Genomic DNA, 18,489 nt, shown 5'->3' on the forward strand with positions numbered 1-18,489 from the left:
AGCTCTGTGAACCGTCGCTCATTCCCTCTCAACAGAGAAGTGTCTTATCTGAGATGTGATTTTGGGAGAAGGAACTTAGCATGTGTGGCCCCGCCCCTGGTGGGTCCTCTCTCCTTGAAAGCTAAATGCTCTCAGAAGGCAAAGGTAGGCTCCATCCCCGGCAAGGCAGAGGTCTGTAGTTGTGTCCAGTCAGGGAGATATTTTAGGGAGCCTAATAGGAGAACAAGTCAACCTTGCTCTCTATCTCAACGTCACTGATAATAAAGCTGACATGTTAATCTCTCTCTGACTCCCATGTCTTACTTCTCACTTTGTTCCAAAGTGAAGAGAGGAATGAGGGAGTTACCTGTTGGTGTCCTTGAGCCCCATAGCATCACAACAGAGTCACAAATTGTGTTTGCCCATGTCTATAACACTTGCGTTCTGAAACAGCATTGTTATTTTTTTTTTTTTGAAATCAATGAACAACTATAAAGTACAAAGTGCTTCTAAAATCACAAAAAGAACAAAACATATAAAAAGGCCCTCTTTCTTTAACTGGCATAATTTGGGAATTCTAACTGCTCAATTGTTTATTTTTAGAAAACAGTAACATTTTCCAAGTTTCTACTTTATTGAGAATAATCTTAGTCATGATCTGCAGAAGTTGGTCCTGGGCAATTTGAAGAGAGGTCTTCTTTATCTGTAATTTATGTGAGGAAAATAAAAGATTAATACTAGTATAGTAAACTACTCTAGAAAATTAGTTCAACATAACATGTTTTGTAGCTGTGTTTGCTACTTAACTGAGCTAAACTGGGAAAAGATACAACCATAACCAACAATTCTTTACTGCCAAGTGTAAAGTCCTCAAATTCAAGTTAACAGGGCCAACTTGGGGAGAATGTGTTAGAAGGGAAAGTGCTTGACCCTATAAGGTATCTGGCAAATTTTAAACCCATTTCTTTCCTTATAATAAAAAAAAAAAAATGGAGTGGATTTCAGTATTCTGAAACAATATTCTATCTACATAAAAGCTAATTCTAAAAATCTGAAATATCTTACAAGTTAATGCAGCTGAAGAAAGAATCTTTAAAAATAAAGCATGAAAAAAAATTCATCCTCAAGTAACTAAAAAATTCTTCCTTTTGAAATAGAGAACTGAAAAATTCCCTTCTGCACATTTAGTTTCTGAAAAGGCCTCGATTATTTCTATATGTACCACTGCTTTAAGACATTGACCCCACACTGCCATTTGGATGGAATAAGAAATTTCCATTGTCTATGGGAGATGTGACTTACACACACGTACACACGCCACACACACACACACACACAAAATCAAAGTTAAAAAATCAAAGAGCATTTGTATTCAATATTTTTAAAAAGTGCAAAGTATCCTCTTACCTTCATAGGCTGTTCCACACCAAATGCAATACAGATGTTCTTCTCTTAAATAACCAGTCAATATTTGTAATTTTTCCAGTACCTACATGTAGGACACAGGCACATTAATAGTTCAAATTGAACATAATCTTGGTATTCTGGTCTCTTGGATCCTGCCAAATTAGCCCAAGGCTATAAATCTTCTGCTACTCTCTTAACCATGTAGGATAGGTATCAAGGGAAGAATATATTAGAACATGTCCCAGTTTACCAGCCACCCTGATATTTTCACATGTTTGACAGACACAAAGAGACCACTTGTTAACATTTGGAAAATACATTTGGGCTGGCTCTTATTTTAATCAGGATCCTTTAAAAACCTCCCTCTACTTCAAAGAACCTACCTCCCCAGATGGAATGAGAGTGAACACTGCCTCCCTTTGTCATTAAAGTTCTCATCAATGGTCTCCCAGTTAAGTGGAACACTGGTTTTTCAAATTGCAAATGCTTCCTATAAAATTCTTATACACAAAAAAACACAGAAATGGGATTCCTTTCTTGAATAATTTCCACTTCCTTTGAGCTGTGTTTTTTTGCTTTGTTTATGGGTGCAGGAGAGGGGTATTCATTAGAATCACTTCCTGAGGTTTAACAGGCAACAAAGTAGAAATTAAGATAATTTATATTTGTGGCTCATCTGTCATCCAAACTGAAGCTGAGAGTGTACACCGAAGCTAAAGGAAGAAATTATATAACGGTTTGGGGTCAATAAAATAACCCTATGATATAGTAGTTCTCAACTAGAGGTGATTTTTCCCCTCGGGGAAATTTAGCAATGTCTGGAGATATTTTTGGTTGTCACAAGGGGGAAGTGCAACAGGCACCTGGTGGGTGGAGGCCAGGGATGCTGTTAGAACAGTGTGCCCCAACAAATAATTAGCCGGCTCAAAATGTGAATGGTACCAAGGCATACACTTAAGACACCCTGCTCGAGGAACTGGTACCGAAACATACACTCAAGTCTTCACTCTTATATTCATCTTCATCGTGTTCTTTTTCTTCCTCTTCCTCTTCCTCGGTTTCCTCTTCAAGCCCCAACCAGTACCATGATTCCCTAGGAACCTGAATATTCTGAAAATAAAGAATTATTCCCAATTAAACACAGCTAACCAGAAGACTATCACAAGTACGTTCATATCGACATGGATTATTTCTTTCAATGAAATATTTACTGATTGCTGCTTCAAGAGTAAAGCCCTGGGCTGTATGAACCATAGGGATGAAGACTCAGTTCAAGTATTGTCCCCCAGTGGCTGCCAGTCTATTAGGGAAATAAGCCATGGGTATACATATCTTAAAGGGAATAAAATAACACACATAAGAGGGATGTAGGTGAGGGGATGGGCATGAAGGAGGGCACTTGCTGGGATGAGCACTGGGTGTCATATGTAAGAGATGAATCATTGGGTTCTACTCCTGAAGCCAAGACTACACTGTATGTTAATTAACTTGAATTAAAAAAAAAAAAATCTCATGAGATTTGGTTTTAGATCTCGCGAGATTTACTTGTAGAGCACACACACACACACAAAGTACACATCAGCTAGGAAAGTGTCATGACAGACGCAAAATAAAGTGCTATGGGAATACAGAAAAGTGAGAGATTGCTTCCAGAGATCTATTTACATACAAGGGAAATGTTTTAGAGACTTTAATTGAAGTCATTTTATTCTAATGGAAAGATCAAAATAAAAAAATTGAAAATGAAATAAAAATAAAACCAAAAACAGAATTTTAAAAACAGCCAAAATATATAGTAATCTACCATGACTTTGCTAGTTAGGGACACAAGAGGTACTGAAGATGGACTAAAAATAGGTATTCATCAAATATTCTGGTGGACAGAATTTCCACACACACTAGCTCTGAGTCTCCAATATCCAAATAAGCAGAGAACGATTAAATATAAAAATGTTATTTGAGCCTTATTGGGTGATTCAGACTACTCCAGTTCCTGCAGCGACCAAGTCATCGTCATGAGTGTCAACCATCAAAGATCAGCCCTGCATGTTAAATGAAAGCTTTAACAGGTAGCGGGCTAGATACCACAGGCCTGGAGTTTCTTTTCTTTCTTTTTTCCTAATTACATGGCAAATCACACTGGGCACCGAAAAACCTCTCCAAACGGAACACAGGTGAAAGGCTTGCCTTCTGAGTATCCAACTGCTGGCAGGCTCGCTGGCTTCTTCTAAGGTCCCCTTCCAGCTTCACTTCATCCTGCTTATGTTTCAATCGCAGTCTAATCGAAAGAAAACAATAGTCTACCGAGAGTCTGCCCTCCCTTTATCCATTTAAATGCCCAACTACCAGAAAACATCACAATAAACACGGGGTAAAACCCAAAATAGCTCAAATACCAAGTGTTACCGAAACTGCTCTGCGGCTTTTTCTTCGGCTTGGGTTTTCACGTGGATCTTTCTTCTATAGTTTTCTAGTTTTTCCTCTGCTTTCCGCTTCAGTAATGCCTCATGACCGATGCCACTTTTCCCTGTTCAAACAGCAAACTGCTTTAGAACCTGATGACTTCACACTTCAAAACATGACCTCTAACCAGGTGCAAATTACACACAATTCTGATTTGAGTACAATCACTCGAAATCATTTGACATGAAAACACTGGAGATTTTTTTTTTCCTAAACCCAAACACACAATTTGAGTTTTACAAAGATCATTAGTCTGATTTAATGAAATAGTCACACAATACAAAATTCCTTAAATTGGGAAAACAGTATCAACTATCATACTTCCATATAAATATAATAACCAAATAAAATATGTATTTTTCTCCTTAATTCATCCAAAGTCTTAAGAAAAACATTGAATGGATAAGTCTGTCTCAGAATACTTTCAGTACATTCCTTTTTTTTTTTTTTTTTAAATGTTTATTTATTTAGAGACATAGCACAAGCAGGGAAGAGAGGAAGAGAGAAAGAATCCTAGGCAGACTCTGCACTGTTAGTGGGAAGCCTGACATGGGGCTCAAACTCACAACCTGTGAGATCATGACCTGAGTTGAAATCAAGACTCAAACGCTAAACTGACTGAGCCACCAAGGCACCCCTTAGCACATTTCAATGGGCAAAAAATAGCTTTGCATTTTTAATGGTTATGATTTCCCCCCATATTTTTAGGATTTAAATTTTATTTTATACTCAAACTGTTACTTTTAGTTTAAAATATTGAGAAGTTTAACTAAGAAATATTTTACTGGGGGCTTCCTAGGATAAGAACTGTAACAGTGCTACCACAAAAAAACCCATTTAGTATGCAAGTTTATGTGCTAGATCTAAGCATAAGTTATTATTACTGGTAAATATGCTCAGAAATAATTATATACCTGTTTTGACGTTGAGAGGAATTGGTTCAACAATACCACCTCCTAAGAAAAGAGAACAAAACACACACATGACTTTAGAACTTCTTCTTCAAACTACAGGTGAGCGTAGTACACAGCTTTGCAATGTTCTATACATATCCCTTCCAGTTTCGATGCCACTTGAAATTGAAATCTGAACATGAATACTCTATAATCAACCACCTCCCTTGCCTTCAAATATCTACTCCTCAGTAAGACTGACCCACAGCCTCCTATGCCATCTGAAGTTAGGGTTTCAGGAAGGGAAAACACTGATGTATGTCCAAGAAAGTGGCAGCTTCCAGAGAAAGCAAAGCCTTGCTCGGTGAAGATCAAAGCAATTATAATAAGGAAGAAAAGAAAAATGGCTTACAGAATCTACTATGAATATATGGCCTCTACACCTTCCTAAATAGGGAGGCGAGAATGGAGCTTCTCCAACCACATGCTCACTGGGGTACCTGGCACAGGTACAGAGCGAGCAGGGCGGTGTCCTGCCATCATCCTCAATGTTGCTTCACTGTCCTTTGGCTGTTGTACTTCTCAACCCTTCTCTTATCACCATTGTTAGCTGCTGCCTCCGTTGTAAGCCTCGTCCATCCCCGCTGTTGGTGCCTTGAAGGCGAAGTGGGGCTGGTAAGTAGCTCTTGATGACACACACTTGTCTAAAGTGGTGTAGGAAGACACCGTTCTCTATATGCTTGTTTCACCTAGTAGCTATGTTGCTTTACTTTCTGTGTAGATGGATAAGGAGTCCTCTCTGGCACTCATCAATAGAGCACCATTTGGTGGTTAGGAATACCTGCTTATGTCCAGATGGAACTTACCACTTTTGCCAAGGGCCTGACCACTTTTATATCCCATCTTTTGGAGCAAAGCAAACCCTTTGTTTTCACAGCCTAGTGCATTCTTCAATCCAATGTCACGTCTTTCTTGTTCTTCTTCTTTTAAACTCTTCTGTCTGTTTTTCAAATTAGCTTCCTGTTGCTTTTCTTCTTTTCGACGAGCTTCTCGGATTTGCCTCAGCATTGGCAATCCTGGTCTGATGTCTTGTCTGAAGAATAATGGAGAAGGTTATTTTAGACGAGGACATGCAGTTTTCTCGTAACTTTGCTACTTACTTACCTGACGCTACTTAATATTTCAGCACCACCACGATGACCACCTTTGTTTTCATTGATCTTAGAACATAATCAGTGACCTCTGAGAATGGCTATTTTAGTAAAAATAATGAAAGCTGGTGCCAGATTGTAGGAAGCTGAAGAAAATAGAGAGTTGAAGAAACAGTAATTTTAGACTAATTTTTCTAGGAGGTTGGAAATAATAAAGAGCAAAGCTGAATACGAGCTAGAAGAGACAGTAAGATGAAATAAAGCAAAAGTGTAAACTTGCTTGGAAGAGGAAAATAACAAGAATCAAGGGCAGAAGTCAAATGTTTAGCATTAAAAGGGAAGAAAAGGCTCCTGGTATCTTTGTACAGAAATGTAGGAGGTGTTTCCACAAAGCAACAAAACTGACTTTTCAACTCACATTTAAAATCAATGTCATCACTTACGAGTCTACATTAATGTCTTATATATATCACTACATGAGGTGTGCAAATTTACTTACTGGACATTAATGAAGGAATCAGACATATAGTCCTCTTCTTCCGCCATGTTCAACTTCATATGGCAAAAGTATCTACAAATCAAAGAGGATAAAGTAACAGCACCTTTTTTTGTTGTTGTTTGGTCGACAATGGAAATAAACCTTTCTCTGGAGCTCTACCACACATTCAAGTGCCTTCTGACATCTTTCTGTGGGAAGCTCTCCAACGACTCGTTCTCTTCCATTCCAAACCTCCATTATCCCCTAATTTTTTCAAATAAATGTCGCTACAATCTCCCCATTCCTGACCTCGTATAGCCCTCTGCCAATTCTTCCTCTACAATATCCTTCAAAAGCTTTTTTCCTATAGTTGTGACCATTGCTTCAGTTCAGGCATTTCTTTCTCACCCGAACTATTACAACAACTTCCTAATTAGTTTCATTGTGTGTGGCCTCTCCTCTTCCAGTGCATCCCCTACACCCTCTGCAGTGTTTTTTTTTTTTTTTAAAGACAACTTTTTTTTTTTTTTTTAAGTTTATTTGGGGCTCCTGGGTGGCTCAGTTGGTTACTCATCCAATTTTGGCTCAGGTCATGATCTCATGGTTCCTGAGTTCTCCTTCAGATCCTCTGTCTCCCTCTCTCTGCCCCTCCCCAACTTGCGCTCTCTCTCTCTCTCTCAAAAATAAAATAAACATTAAAAAAAGTTTAAAGTTTATTTTTTTTTAGTAATCTTTACACCCAAAGTGGGGCTCAAACTCACAACCCTGAGATCAAGTGTTGCATGCTCTTCCTGTTGAGCCAGCCTCTCCAGAGTGGTTTTATAAAAAACATAAGTCAGGTCATTTAATCTGTCTATTTCAATCCCTCAATAAACTTTACTCTGCAGGCCCTGGAGGACTAGTCACTCTAACACTGTAGCAGGAGGATCCTTCAAAATCTCACCCCTGACGCTCCTTTAGGGTTCCATATTCAAGTCACATGGGCTTCTCATTGTTCTCTGAACATACACAGACATTTCCTTCCTCCTTGGCCTAAGCTCCCCTCCTTCACGAAACCCATCCTAACCATTCCAGGCCTCTCTCTACAGCACTCCATGTTCAAGCTGTCCACTTGGAACTTGGTATACTTAACATCTCACTTATATGGAGACATTTTTGAGGAGAGTTTCCATCCAAAATAGTTAAAATCATGTAATTATTTTCTCTTACAGGGATAAAATAGTTATCCAAAAAAGCACACCTCAAACTTTATTATGTATATGAATTGCTTCAGGATCTTCTTAAAATCCAGAGTCTGATTCTGAGCTAGAGCTTGAAGTTTTGTATTTCTAATAGGCTCCCAGATGATATCAATGCTTCTGGTCCAGAAGCCAGTTACAGAGGGCAGTCATTTGCTGCAGTACACACAGGCTGTTTTGGCCCACCCACCATCCTTTTCTTTGGGAACCCAACCCTCTGCCCTCCACTGGGTTCTAGTGGAGGGTGGCAAGCTCTGTCTTCTATACTTCCCTGGGCACAAGATGGCCAATTATAGTTTACTATGTCCCAGCAACAGAGGAGGTGATGACTTAACCAGGTCAGATAAGCATGTCTTATGGGGGAAAAGAGATCTCTTCACTGGGGTTTCTGAACAGAGAGTATGTGAAGGTGGGCTCCAAAGGGCCATCTTCCTGGCCATATGAAGAGATCCCACTTGCAGAATGAAGCCAGATAGAAAAAATGGGCAAAGATAGGCCTGACACCTTGCTTAGCCACACCCCCACAGGACACAGCAGCGATAAAAATTAAGCCATGAATGAAAGTTCAGCTAAGCCATATTAAATTAGGGTTGGTAAATTTCATGCCAGCCACTGCGGTCATACAATTAACACGAATTAATAGACCCACAGCATAAAGCGTGTTATAGAGGAACCCCTCCCCACCCTGCGCTAAAGTTAAATTTTAACTCAGCTGTAAAAAGCTACAGTTAACATAAAAATATGGCACGAAAGTAACTTAACACCTCTGACCACACGATAGCTAAGACCCAAACTGGGATTAGATACCCCACTACCCTTAACCCTAAACTTAGATAGCTAACTAAACAAATCTGTCTGCCAGAGAACTAGCGACAGCTTAAAACTCAAAGGACTTTGCAGTGCTTTATTTTATATCCCTCTAGAGGAGCCTGTTCTATAATCGATGAATCCCAATATACCTCACCACCCCTTGCTAATCCAATACCGCCATCTTCAGCAAACCCTAAAAAGGAAGAAAAGTAAGCACAAGTATCTTAACATAAAAAAGTTAGGTCAAGCTGTAACCTATGAGGTGGGAAGTAATGGGCTACATTTTCTATCCTAGAACACTTTTCCACGAAAAGTCCTTATGAAATTAAGAACCAAAGGAGGATTTAGTAGTAAATTGAGAAGAGAGAGCTCAATTGAATTGGGCCACGAAGCACGCACACACTACCTGTCACCCTCCTCAAGTGACAAAACCCAAAGACAATCTATTCAAACTATAAAAAACACAAGAGGAGACAAGTCATAACAAGGTAAGCATACTGGAAAGTGTGCTTGGATAAAACGAGATGCAGCTTAAACAAAGCATCTGGCTTACACCCAGAAGATTTCATATCAAACTGGCCATCTTGAGCCAAAACTAGCCCAAATAACCATAAATTCAACTAACGTAAAACAATAAATCAAAACATTTAGTTAATTCTTAGAAGTATAGGACCATATAGCCCTAATTATTGTCGCAGTTCTTATCCAAACACCATGAAGCTATTTAGGAGCAACAGCCCTAATAATTGCCCACCGATTAACATCATCAATACTATTCTGTCTTGCAAACTCAAACTATGAACGAGTACAGAGCCAAACAATAATCCTAGCATGAGGTCTGCAAACACTCTTCCCCTTAATAGCCACCTGATGACTACTAGCCAGCCTTGCAAATCTAGCCCTACCCCCTACAATTAATCTAGTTGGAGAACTATCTGTAGTAATAGCCTCATTCTCATGATCCAATATTACTATTATCCTCGTAGGCACACACATTATTATTACAGCCCTATATTCCCTTTATATACTAATCACAACCCAACGGGGCAAATACACACACCATATCAGAAGCACTAAACCATCATTTACATGAGAAAATGCCCTAATAACTCTCCACCTACTCCCGCTCCTACTTCTATCACTAAATTCCAAAATCGTTCTAGGTCCTATTTACTGTAAATATAGTTTAATAAAAACATTAGATTGTTAATCTAATAATAGAAGTTTGAATCTTCCTATTTACTGAAAAGGTATGCAAGAACTGCTAATTCATGTCTCCATGCATAAAAGCATGGCTTTTTCAACTTTTATAGGACAGAAGTAATCCATTGGTCTTAGGAATGGGGCGGGGGTGGGGGGTGCCTAAGGGGTTCCAGGTTCTTTTTAAAACCCCCCCTTTGTGGGTACGATACACTTCAGCATCATCCATTCGCATCAAGCATAAGGATAAACTTTGTAAAGCCACCATGACGGTGGCTTGGACCACCAGTGGAAGTGGACCACCGGCAGTGGAAGTGGTGAGAAGCGGTCGGATTCTGCGTATATTAAAATTTTTTTTTTAAGTTTGTTCATTTTCGAGAGAAAGAGACAGGCAAAGAGAGAGCAGGGCAGGGGCAGAGAGAGAAGGAGACACAGAATCTGAAGCAGGCTCCAGGCTTTGAGCTGTCAGCACAGAGCCCGACATGGGGCTCGAACCCACGAACCACGAGATCATGACCTGAGCTGAAGTCGGACGTTTAACCAACTGAGCCACCCAGGCGCCCCTGAGCGTATTTTAAAGGTAGAGCTAAGGAGACTGGCTGATGGATGGGAGGCGGTGTGTGAAAGAGCGATGTCAACGATTATGTTAAGGCTTTTGGCCTGAAAACCTGGAAGAATGGAGTTACCAGTTGAGAGTGGTTAGACTGTAGTAGTTTTGGTTCGGGTGACGTCTTTTGTTTGTTTGTTTTTTTTTTTACATAGAGCAGGCAGAGGCAGTGGCAACAAGAACGCTGCTTCAGACACACGGAGAATCCCATTATACATCCAAGTGGAGAGAAGGGCTAATTAGCTGGACATACAGTAGAAAGGTAACCAAAAAGCTTCAGTCCCCAAACCCCCCCTTAGGGACGGCTGATTTCTCCCTTCTCGTGTCCCGCCCAGCTGCAAGCGTCACAGGCAGGAATGTGGGTGATGGTGTGATAGGTCAGTCACGACCAGCGCACAGACCACCGCCCTTTACATTCTATCAGGTGTCCCCATCCCCTTACCTGGTAGCTCTACTCGCCCCGGGTCGGCTTGTGAGAGCGCGCGCTGCGCATGCGCCCACCCACCTGCACAGGACTTCTGAGCCTCAGCTCCCACCCGAGCTTCTTAGCGAGCAATCGATTGGAAACCTGCGGCGGGAGGAGCCAGGAGGATGTAGTTAGTGCGCTTGCGCAACACGAGCCTTCCGCGCACGCGCTCTCCTCTCGTTTCCTGCTGGCAGGCGTGCGGGAGGCGGGGCATCCGGGTCGTTTGGCAGCTGCTTCTGGCCCCGGAACTCAGCTGTTCAGCCCCTGCCAGACTAGCAGGTGAGGCCATCCCCGTTGCGGCCAAAGCACGCACGGTGACACGCACACACACCCCTGTCCCCCCCGTATGTTTTCAGAGGACTGGGGAGGAAAATCGAATTCGTAGGGAACATTTTTCTTTCTCAGGCTCCGGGCTTGGTTCCGAGTCACCGCCTCCTGTAGTTGACAGCCCTAAGTGGCTCCTGCGAGGCCTGCGGCGGCCTCTTAACATTTCCCCCCAGGCCGGGCGCTGCGCTACGGCGGTCCTCGGAGTAGCCGGGCTAACCCAGACCCGCAGCGCGCGCAGCCTTTGTGGGCTGCATTTCCCCGACCGCCCGGGGTTGTCACTAAATCTTCGGCCACGGGGATCTGGCCTTCCCCATCCCGTCACCGTAGGAAGACTCTTGTTGGAGACTTCCAGTGTGAAATCTTTATTCTGGGAGTTTTGACGTCGTCCTGCGCCAGGGGAGGGTAAGGGTGCTGTGCACTGAGCCGTGGGCGAGAAAAGAGGAGGGTGGATTGTCAGGCCCAACCGGTGTATGATCTTGGTGCCGTGGTTTTCCCATTCGTGGAATGGGTTAATGACATATGTTTTGCTAGGCATATTTCTTTTGGAATAACGTCTTCTTTGCAATATTTTTTTTAAAAAGCTATCTCTATGCCCAACGTGGCGTTCAAACCCAGGACCCCGAGTTCAACAGTCGCATGCTGTGCTGGCTGAGCCAGGCAGACGCCCTGTTATTTGCAGTATTGATTTAAATTTTCCTTTTTTCATTCTTCTTCACCAAGCATGACTCATTTATGTTTGTTTTTGTTTTACCCTTGTTCTTTAGAATTAGGTTCTTGGGTTTTGCCTCAAAGAAGTAATGTAAATTTCCCGCAAATGAAATGAGAAGTAAAACCACACTTTTCAATTCCTGTGGTTGCATTCACTAAGCTTTGACTTTTAACATTAAAAAAAAATCCTTACAAGTATTTCTTGATTTGTTAAGGTGTGACTTTTAAACTTCAGTAATGGAGCTGGCCCACAGTTTATTGCTAAATGAAGAAGCTTTGGCTCAAATCACTGAAGCAAAGAGACCAGTTTTTATATTTGAATGGTTGAGATTTCTTGATAAAGTATTGGTCGCTGCCAACAAGGTATAGTATTGCTTTTTTTCCCAGCTGGGTTTACATAATGAAGAGTATTATATGTTCATGCTTTGTAAGGGAGCACGCATTATGTTTTGGAAAGGTTGTGGGTCACTTATGGAATTGAGAATATAACACAGTAATAGAAATTTTTGTCTGGTCTTTTTCTATTTTGTGGCAAAACCAGAATCTCATTTGAACCTAGCTCTTTGCCTACTTCATGTCTCTACCCGAACAACTGAATGTGACTGGAGAAAAATATGATTATATGACTTTTAAATTCACTCATCTCCACCTTGCAAATGGTCCCTCCGCGCTGTCTAGCAATCCCAATATCTTCACTTATCTCTCTGAGGAGTTATAATGGGGTGGCTTTTTTTCTGTTTTCTTCTTCCTACGTAGTCTGTTTTAGCCTTCTTGCTTTTCATTATGTGTTTTGTTTTCTGTCTTTAAAATTAGATACTTTCCTCAAATATCTGATAATGTTTGGCTGTCTGCTCAAATTTAAGAATGAGTAGTACGTTTCCTGGGCAGGGTGAAGTTTGTTAACTGTGCTTCACTGTAGGCCAGTCCTGTGGTTTGAAGAACCCCTGGCATTGGCATCATAGATTTCCCTTGGCTAGTCATTCCCAGGAAGAGACTTTTCTACTCTAGTGTCCTAGGGCATATCACTAGCTGCCTAGATTCTAGGAATTTGGGGAGAAGGCTCCAGGCTTCAACATCCAGTATGAAAACTTCCGTTTAATCCCCTGTTTTCAGTACAGTTTTTCCAGCCCACAGCTGTGCTGGAGCTTCCTAAGTCCCGAATGGAGGAGAGAGGTATGAGAGTCTTACAACTTCTAGACTCTCAACCATTTCCTCCAGTTCCAGGCATAATTCACTCCCTCCTCCATAAGCACCTGGAGCTTCAAACAACAACAGCAAAACAGACATGAGCTTCATGGGATTCTGTGTTGTAAGTTGCGTCTCTTCTCAGCTTTGCCCATTGGGGGTACCTGGCTTCTGTATATTCTGTTGATTTTTTTCCTGTTTTCTTTGCTCTTGTGGATTTGTGCATTTGTGTGTGTGTGTGTGTGTGTGTGTGTGTGTGTGTGTGTGTGTGTGGTTGCCCTTTAATATAGTTTTACTAGTATTTCTGGAAAGACAAAGTTAATGCATGGATTCACTTATGGCCCTTAGCTAGAAGTCTCTATTTTCTCTTAAACCCCTTCCAACTGAGTATTTGCTGCATCCATTTCACTGAAATGGCTCTTGTCCAGTCATCAGTGATCTCACATTGTTCCAGCCAATGGTCAGTATTCCATCTTAGTTGACCATCAGCAGCTTTTGACATAGTTGATCTTCTCTCTTGAAACACTTAATAGGTATTTTATTTTGTTGTGAAGAGTATATACAAATATTTATTCCCGCAATAATATCATCTAATTTCATGATTTTTGCTACCATCTATACAGTAATGACTTGCAGATCTCCAACTACCTCTTTCTCTTTTAAATAGCATTCCAAAATTAACATATACGAAGTTAAATTCTTGATTTCTCCGTTCCAAACCTGTCCTTTCCTCAGTGGTCACCATCTCAGGAAACAACCATTTCTTCCTTCCAGTTGCTCAGGTCATAAACCTTAGAGTCATTCTTCTTTCTTTTGGAAATTTCGCATCATATTTATCAGCAAATCCTAAGGGTTCTATCCACTAAACGTGTCCAGAATTGAATTATTTGTTATCATTTCCATTGTTCCCACCCTCCTCTCTCATCTGGATCATTGCAACACCTTCTTAAATGCTCACTATGCTTCTGACCATGGACCTTGTGGAGTATTTTTCACTCAGTAGTCAGAATGTGCCTGTTAAAACATTTTGATCATGTACCTCTTATGCTTCAGATTCTCAGGATGAAATAGAAAATTCTTACAATGGTGTATAAGGGGCTATACAATCTGGTCCTTTCTATTCTTCTGACTTCATCTCTCATTACTTCCTCTCTCTGACTCTCTGCCAGCCAGACTGGCCTTCTTGCTGTCCTCGCCCAATCAAGTTCCCACCTCAAGGCCTTTGCCCTTGTTTCTCCTGCTTGGAATATTTTTCTCTCAATATCTGCATAGCTCACACCTTCGCTTCTTTTTAGAGAGGCCTTTTCTTACTAATCTGAACAAAACAGTAAGAACTCACACTATTCATTTGTTTATTCGGTAAACTTTGCCTCTCCCCACTAGAATATAAACTCACAAGGGCAGAGACTTTGTTGTGTTCACTGTTTCATCCCAGTGCCTAGAATAGTGCTTGGCATATAATAAGTGCACAATAAGCATTTCTTGAATGAATGAATGAATGAACTCTCAGTATTGACTATGAGTCTATTTGAATATCTTTTTTTACTGCCTAGGGCTCCTAGAGTTTCTTTTGGTTTCCTTCACGGACCTGTGTCTTATGAACTGCTGACTTGGCTTTTACAGGGCAGCCTAGCTAGGTTCTAAGATGTCAGTTGTCCACGTACCCAATATTTTACATCCTTTGACTGTTGGTTTCTTAGTAAGTTGGTGTGGAAACTTTTTCATCTAGAGCAGTCACTTGTATTAGCAGCTAAATTTTTGGTATTGGAGGGGAACGAAGGATAACATTTAGGAAAGAATGGTTCATTTATTCTTTTTAAGACTTTATTTTTAAGTAATGTCTATACCCAGTGTGGGGCTTGAACTTACAACCCCAAGATCAAAGGTTGCATGCCCGACGGACTAAGCCAGCCAGGTGCCCCAAGAATGGTTCATTTCTTACCAAACTTTTCTTTATCTTGAACATTTTCATTTATGGTTTTATGCCTAATGTAATATAGATTTTAACTTTTGAGTATTTTTTATTTTGATTGAAAGGTAATGAAAGCACACATAAGAAAAAAGCTGATAATGTTCTTTATTTTTTATAACAGACTGACGTAAAGGAAAAACAGAAAAAACTTGTTGAACAATTAACTGGATTAATAAGTAGTTCACCTGGACCACCTACACGAAAATTGTTAGCTAAAAATCTGGCAGCCCTTTATAGCATTGGGGATACTTTTACTGTTTTTCAAACACTTGATAAATGTAATGATATTATCAGAAATAAAGATGACACTGCAGCCTACTTACCAACAAAACTGTAAGTACTTAATTTGACGTTTTGGTTTTTTTAGAGTAACTTATCTTAATAAGGGACTACTGATCATAAAGACCCCAAGGTCAATGGAACCTGAGGCATGCTGCTTGACAATGAAAGCTCTAAGTAGGTCTGGGGAAGGGTTTCTTTTTCAATATGTGTTTCATCGCCCCTGGGACTTTTCAGTAAACTACAGAGAATTGGTGTGGTGTCCGCAATTTGCACAGAGATCTCTTGGTAAATTTGGATGGAGAGAATATAAGAATATTCTGAGATAGAAAAGTCAAGAATTTCTAAGTGATGGGATTAAGGCAGGAATGGGCAAACTAGCCCACAGGCCGAATCCAGCCTGCTGCCTATTTTGTAAATAAAGTTTTATTGGAATACAGATATATTCATTCGGGTGGTAGCTGCTCTCATGTTATAATGGCAGAATTGAATAGCTGAGACAGAGACCATTTTGCCTGCAAATATGATGACCTCTAAATTAAGGGCTTACCCAACTCGTGGCTCGAACTTGTGGTTTGGGTCAAAGACAGACATTTTCAGAGCAAGCCTTAAGAATAATGGCAGTGGGGTACGTCCTATGAAAGGGTCAAATAAGAAAATCAGCAGTTAGAGTACAGTGAGGAGTGTTGTCCAGGGTGGGGTGGGGAGGGGAAATGACACCTAAATAAGCTTAGCTGCGGTGTGAGCGGAGAGCAGTGTCAGGAAGGCTTCTCAACAAAGCATCGGCCAAAGAAGATCAACAACAGGGAAGGACACATGGAAATAGTCAAGTAAGTGGTTAGATGGGAAGAAGGGAAGGTGGATGTGATAGGCCAGGGATTGACAGACTTCATGAAAAAGAGCCAGGTAATAACTATTTTTGGCTTATAGGACCATATATACATTTCTGTTGCAACTACTCGCCTCTGCCCAAGACTGTATGTAAATAAATGAACATAGCTGTGTTCCATTGAAACTTTATTTACAAAACCAGGTGGCAGGCTGGATAATGGGTCAGATTCGGCCTGCAGGCAGTAGTTTGCCAACCTGTTTTCTAGGCAAAGGAAACTTCTCATTGGAAACAGAAGTAGGTTCTTTATACTTTACAGAGCTTTTCAGAAAGATGCAAAGTAGAGGAGGGAACAAGTCATGAGGGGAAGATGAGAAGTTCAGTTCTGGGTGTGCTGACTTGCAGGACAGGAGGCAATATCCAAGGGACAGTGTGTATAGTCGGTAGTTGGAAGTCGTGGTCTGGATATCAGAGCCCTGAGTTGAGAATGTAGCTTTTGGCAAGTAGAACTCTTTGGTATGGATAGTTACCTAGAAAGAGTTACTGTTTGAGAACACAGACTGGCCAGAGATACATCTCTAGAACACCATGCAAGGGGCCTGGGCCAGTTTAATAGCTTACAGAGGAAACAGGGACATTATTCTGAACCTGGACACTGATTTTTAAGTCTGTTTTCAACTGCATAGGTATGTTGTGATTAGATTCTGTGTTGTTTAGGATAGATGTAGATCTCAAAAGTTTTGGAAGAGATTAGAGAGCACCAGTGCTTTCCAGTTTAATTTGGAATTTGAAACTAAACTTTGATGGTTTAGTTCTCCACCACTTAGCAAATCCACACATGGTTTTCTAGTTCTGCTTAAGTAGAATTTATTACATATTGCATATTATTCATATGTATTTCCAGTGGATTCATGGATTCTGTGTAGGAATTCCCTGAATATTCTGGCATGTGACCTCAGTCATTTTTAGTTTTGTTATCAGCCTGGAGAGTATTGAAAAATGCACAGGATTTAGAGTCAAACAGATGAAGGTTGATTCCATGATTCTGTTATTTATTACATATATGATAGTGAAGTGAGCATATTTAATGTTGCTGCCTCAGTAACTTGCTCAGGACCCATAGCTATTAGGTGGCGGGTCCTAGGATTTAGACATAGATCTGCCAGACTTCAAAGCTTATGCTTGTCACATAAATGGTCAAGTCACAACACAGTAAATAACATAATTTTGTGAAAATGAATAGTTGACATGGAGTGTTATATATAATGAGAGAAGAGAAGGAATCGTTGTGGATTGACATAATTTGGGAAGTTTTCATGAAAGGAAAACTTCGTTTTTTTTTCCAAAGGATGGGTAGGATTTCTTACATAAATATATTTCTTCTCTTGTATTCCTAACAGTACAGTTCGATTAATGGTAGTATTTGTTGTGATCGTAATGAATAGGTAGGTAAACAAGGTGTTTTTGAAAGCTGAAAATTAAGGATTTGTAGCCAAAAGTGTCCTGCACAAATACAAATTGATTTCTGAAAATGAGAAAGGTATCATGAAAATTGTTTTATTAACCTGAACAGTGACCAGTGAAAGCATCACTTCTTCCAGGGCTGCAGTGGCTTGTGTTGGAGCATTTTATGAAAAAATGGGGAGAATGTTAGGAAGTGCATTTCCAGAAACAGTGAATAATCTTTTGAAATCTCTGAAAAGTGCAGAGGTAAGTTTTACAACGAATATTATTTAAATGTTTTGCTTTTGGCAGGAGTTAGATGTCAGTTAAAAATATGTTTGCCTTTTTTTCCTGTCACTGTGGTACTCCTAGTACTTAGCAAGAAGGTAATTTAAGATTATTACTTGCAAAAAAATACATCGCTTGCCCCTTCTTTAATGTATATTACCTTATATTTCAGTGCGAAGGAAAAGAATGCTTTTCCTTGGCACCTGGGCAAAAATAGGTTTACTTATTATTTTTTATTTAGCCCTATGGATATTTTTGCATTGCCATTTTATTTGTCATAATTAATGTATTAGGCTCCAAGAGTTGCCCAGGGTAATGAATGACCATGGGGACTTAAAACAACAGAAATTTGTTGTCTCACAGTTCTGGAAGCTAAGATCCCAAATCAATGTGTTTGGCAAGGCCATGCTTCTTCTGAAGACTTGTGAAGAATCCTTGCTTGCTTTCTTCCAGTGGTTGCTGGCAGTCCCTTGTTGTTCCTTGGTATTCCTTGATTTATAGACACATTTCTAATTTCTACTTCTGTTGTCACATAGTGTTCTCCCTCCGTACCTGTGTTCTGCATCCAAATTCTTCTTTTCTTATGAGGATGCCAATTATTGGAGTAGGGCCACTTCAATAGAGTATGACCTTGTTTTTATTTCATCCGCAAAGTCCTTATTTCCACATCAAGTCGTCTGCACAGGTAATGGGGCTTAACACTTGAACTAATCTTTTCGGAGGACACTATTCAACCCACAGCAGCTGCTGTTTAGTAAAAGTAGTT

General features: G+C 40.4%; 2 protein-coding genes across 5 annotated transcripts in view; one reads left to right on the top strand and one right to left on the bottom strand.

Annotated features, from left to right (window-relative positions):
- Positions 1-391: 391 nt before the first annotated feature.
- GPATCH11 (G-patch domain containing 11) lies at positions 392-10,838 on the bottom strand. Of its 2 annotated transcripts, none has more exons than XM_019447435.2 (9): positions 10,732-10,838; positions 6,393-6,464; positions 5,609-5,835; positions 4,764-4,805; positions 3,793-3,913; positions 3,574-3,664; positions 2,380-2,496; positions 1,387-1,468; positions 392-682 (listed from the first exon to the last, which is right to left on the bottom strand). In XM_019447435.2, the coding sequence occupies exons 2-9, from the start codon at positions 6,449-6,451 to the stop codon at positions 627-629; spliced, it is 795 nt and encodes a 264-aa protein (XP_019302980.2). In that variant the 5' UTR covers positions 6,452-6,464; positions 10,732-10,838; the 3' UTR covers positions 392-626. The 2 variants fall into 2 exon arrangements, with proteins under 2 accessions (XP_019302980.2, XP_019302974.2); XM_019447429.2 differs by having other exon boundaries at positions 10,669-10,793.
- A 32-nt stretch (positions 10,839-10,870) lies between these two features.
- The window catches only part of HEATR5B (HEAT repeat containing 5B), a 98,814-nt gene continuing 91,195 nt past the window's right edge, over positions 10,871-18,489 (top strand). For 2 of the 3 annotated variants that reach the window (XM_019447361.2, XM_053891002.1), the window contains exons 1-4: positions 10,871-10,971; positions 11,943-12,090; positions 15,006-15,217; positions 17,594-17,702. In XM_019447361.2, coding sequence (XP_019302906.1) covers positions 11,965-12,090; positions 15,006-15,217; positions 17,594-17,702 — 447 coding nt within the window. In that variant the 5' untranslated portion in view covers positions 10,871-10,971; positions 11,943-11,964. Of the gene's footprint in view, positions 10,972-11,403; positions 11,422-11,942; positions 12,091-15,005; positions 15,218-17,593; positions 17,703-18,489 lie in introns of those variants that run through there. The other variant, XM_019447367.2, reaches the window with a different exon arrangement.

Source organism: Panthera pardus, unplaced genomic scaffold (genome assembly GCF_024362965.1).
Source record: "Panthera pardus isolate Hobbes unplaced genomic scaffold, ASM2436296v1 HiC_scaffold_26, whole genome shotgun sequence".
NCBI lineage: Eukaryota > Metazoa > Chordata > Mammalia > Carnivora > Felidae > Panthera > Panthera pardus.

What these genes read in the sequence shown, in the direction of transcription:
- GPATCH11 (XM_019447435.2), bottom strand. Translation starts at nt 6,451, where the DNA reads ATGAAGTTGAACATGGCGGAAGAAGAGGACTATATGTCTGATTCCTTC. An exon ending in GATTCCTTCATTAATGTCCA is followed by an intron (nt 5,836 to 6,392) that starts GTAAGTAAATTT and finishes ATTATTCTTCAG; the next exon opens with ACAAGACATCAGACCAGGAT. An exon ending in ATAAGAGTGAAGACTTGAGT is followed by an intron (nt 1,469 to 2,379) that starts GTATGTTTCGGT and finishes TCCTACATGTAG; the next exon opens with GTACTGGAAAAATTACAAAT.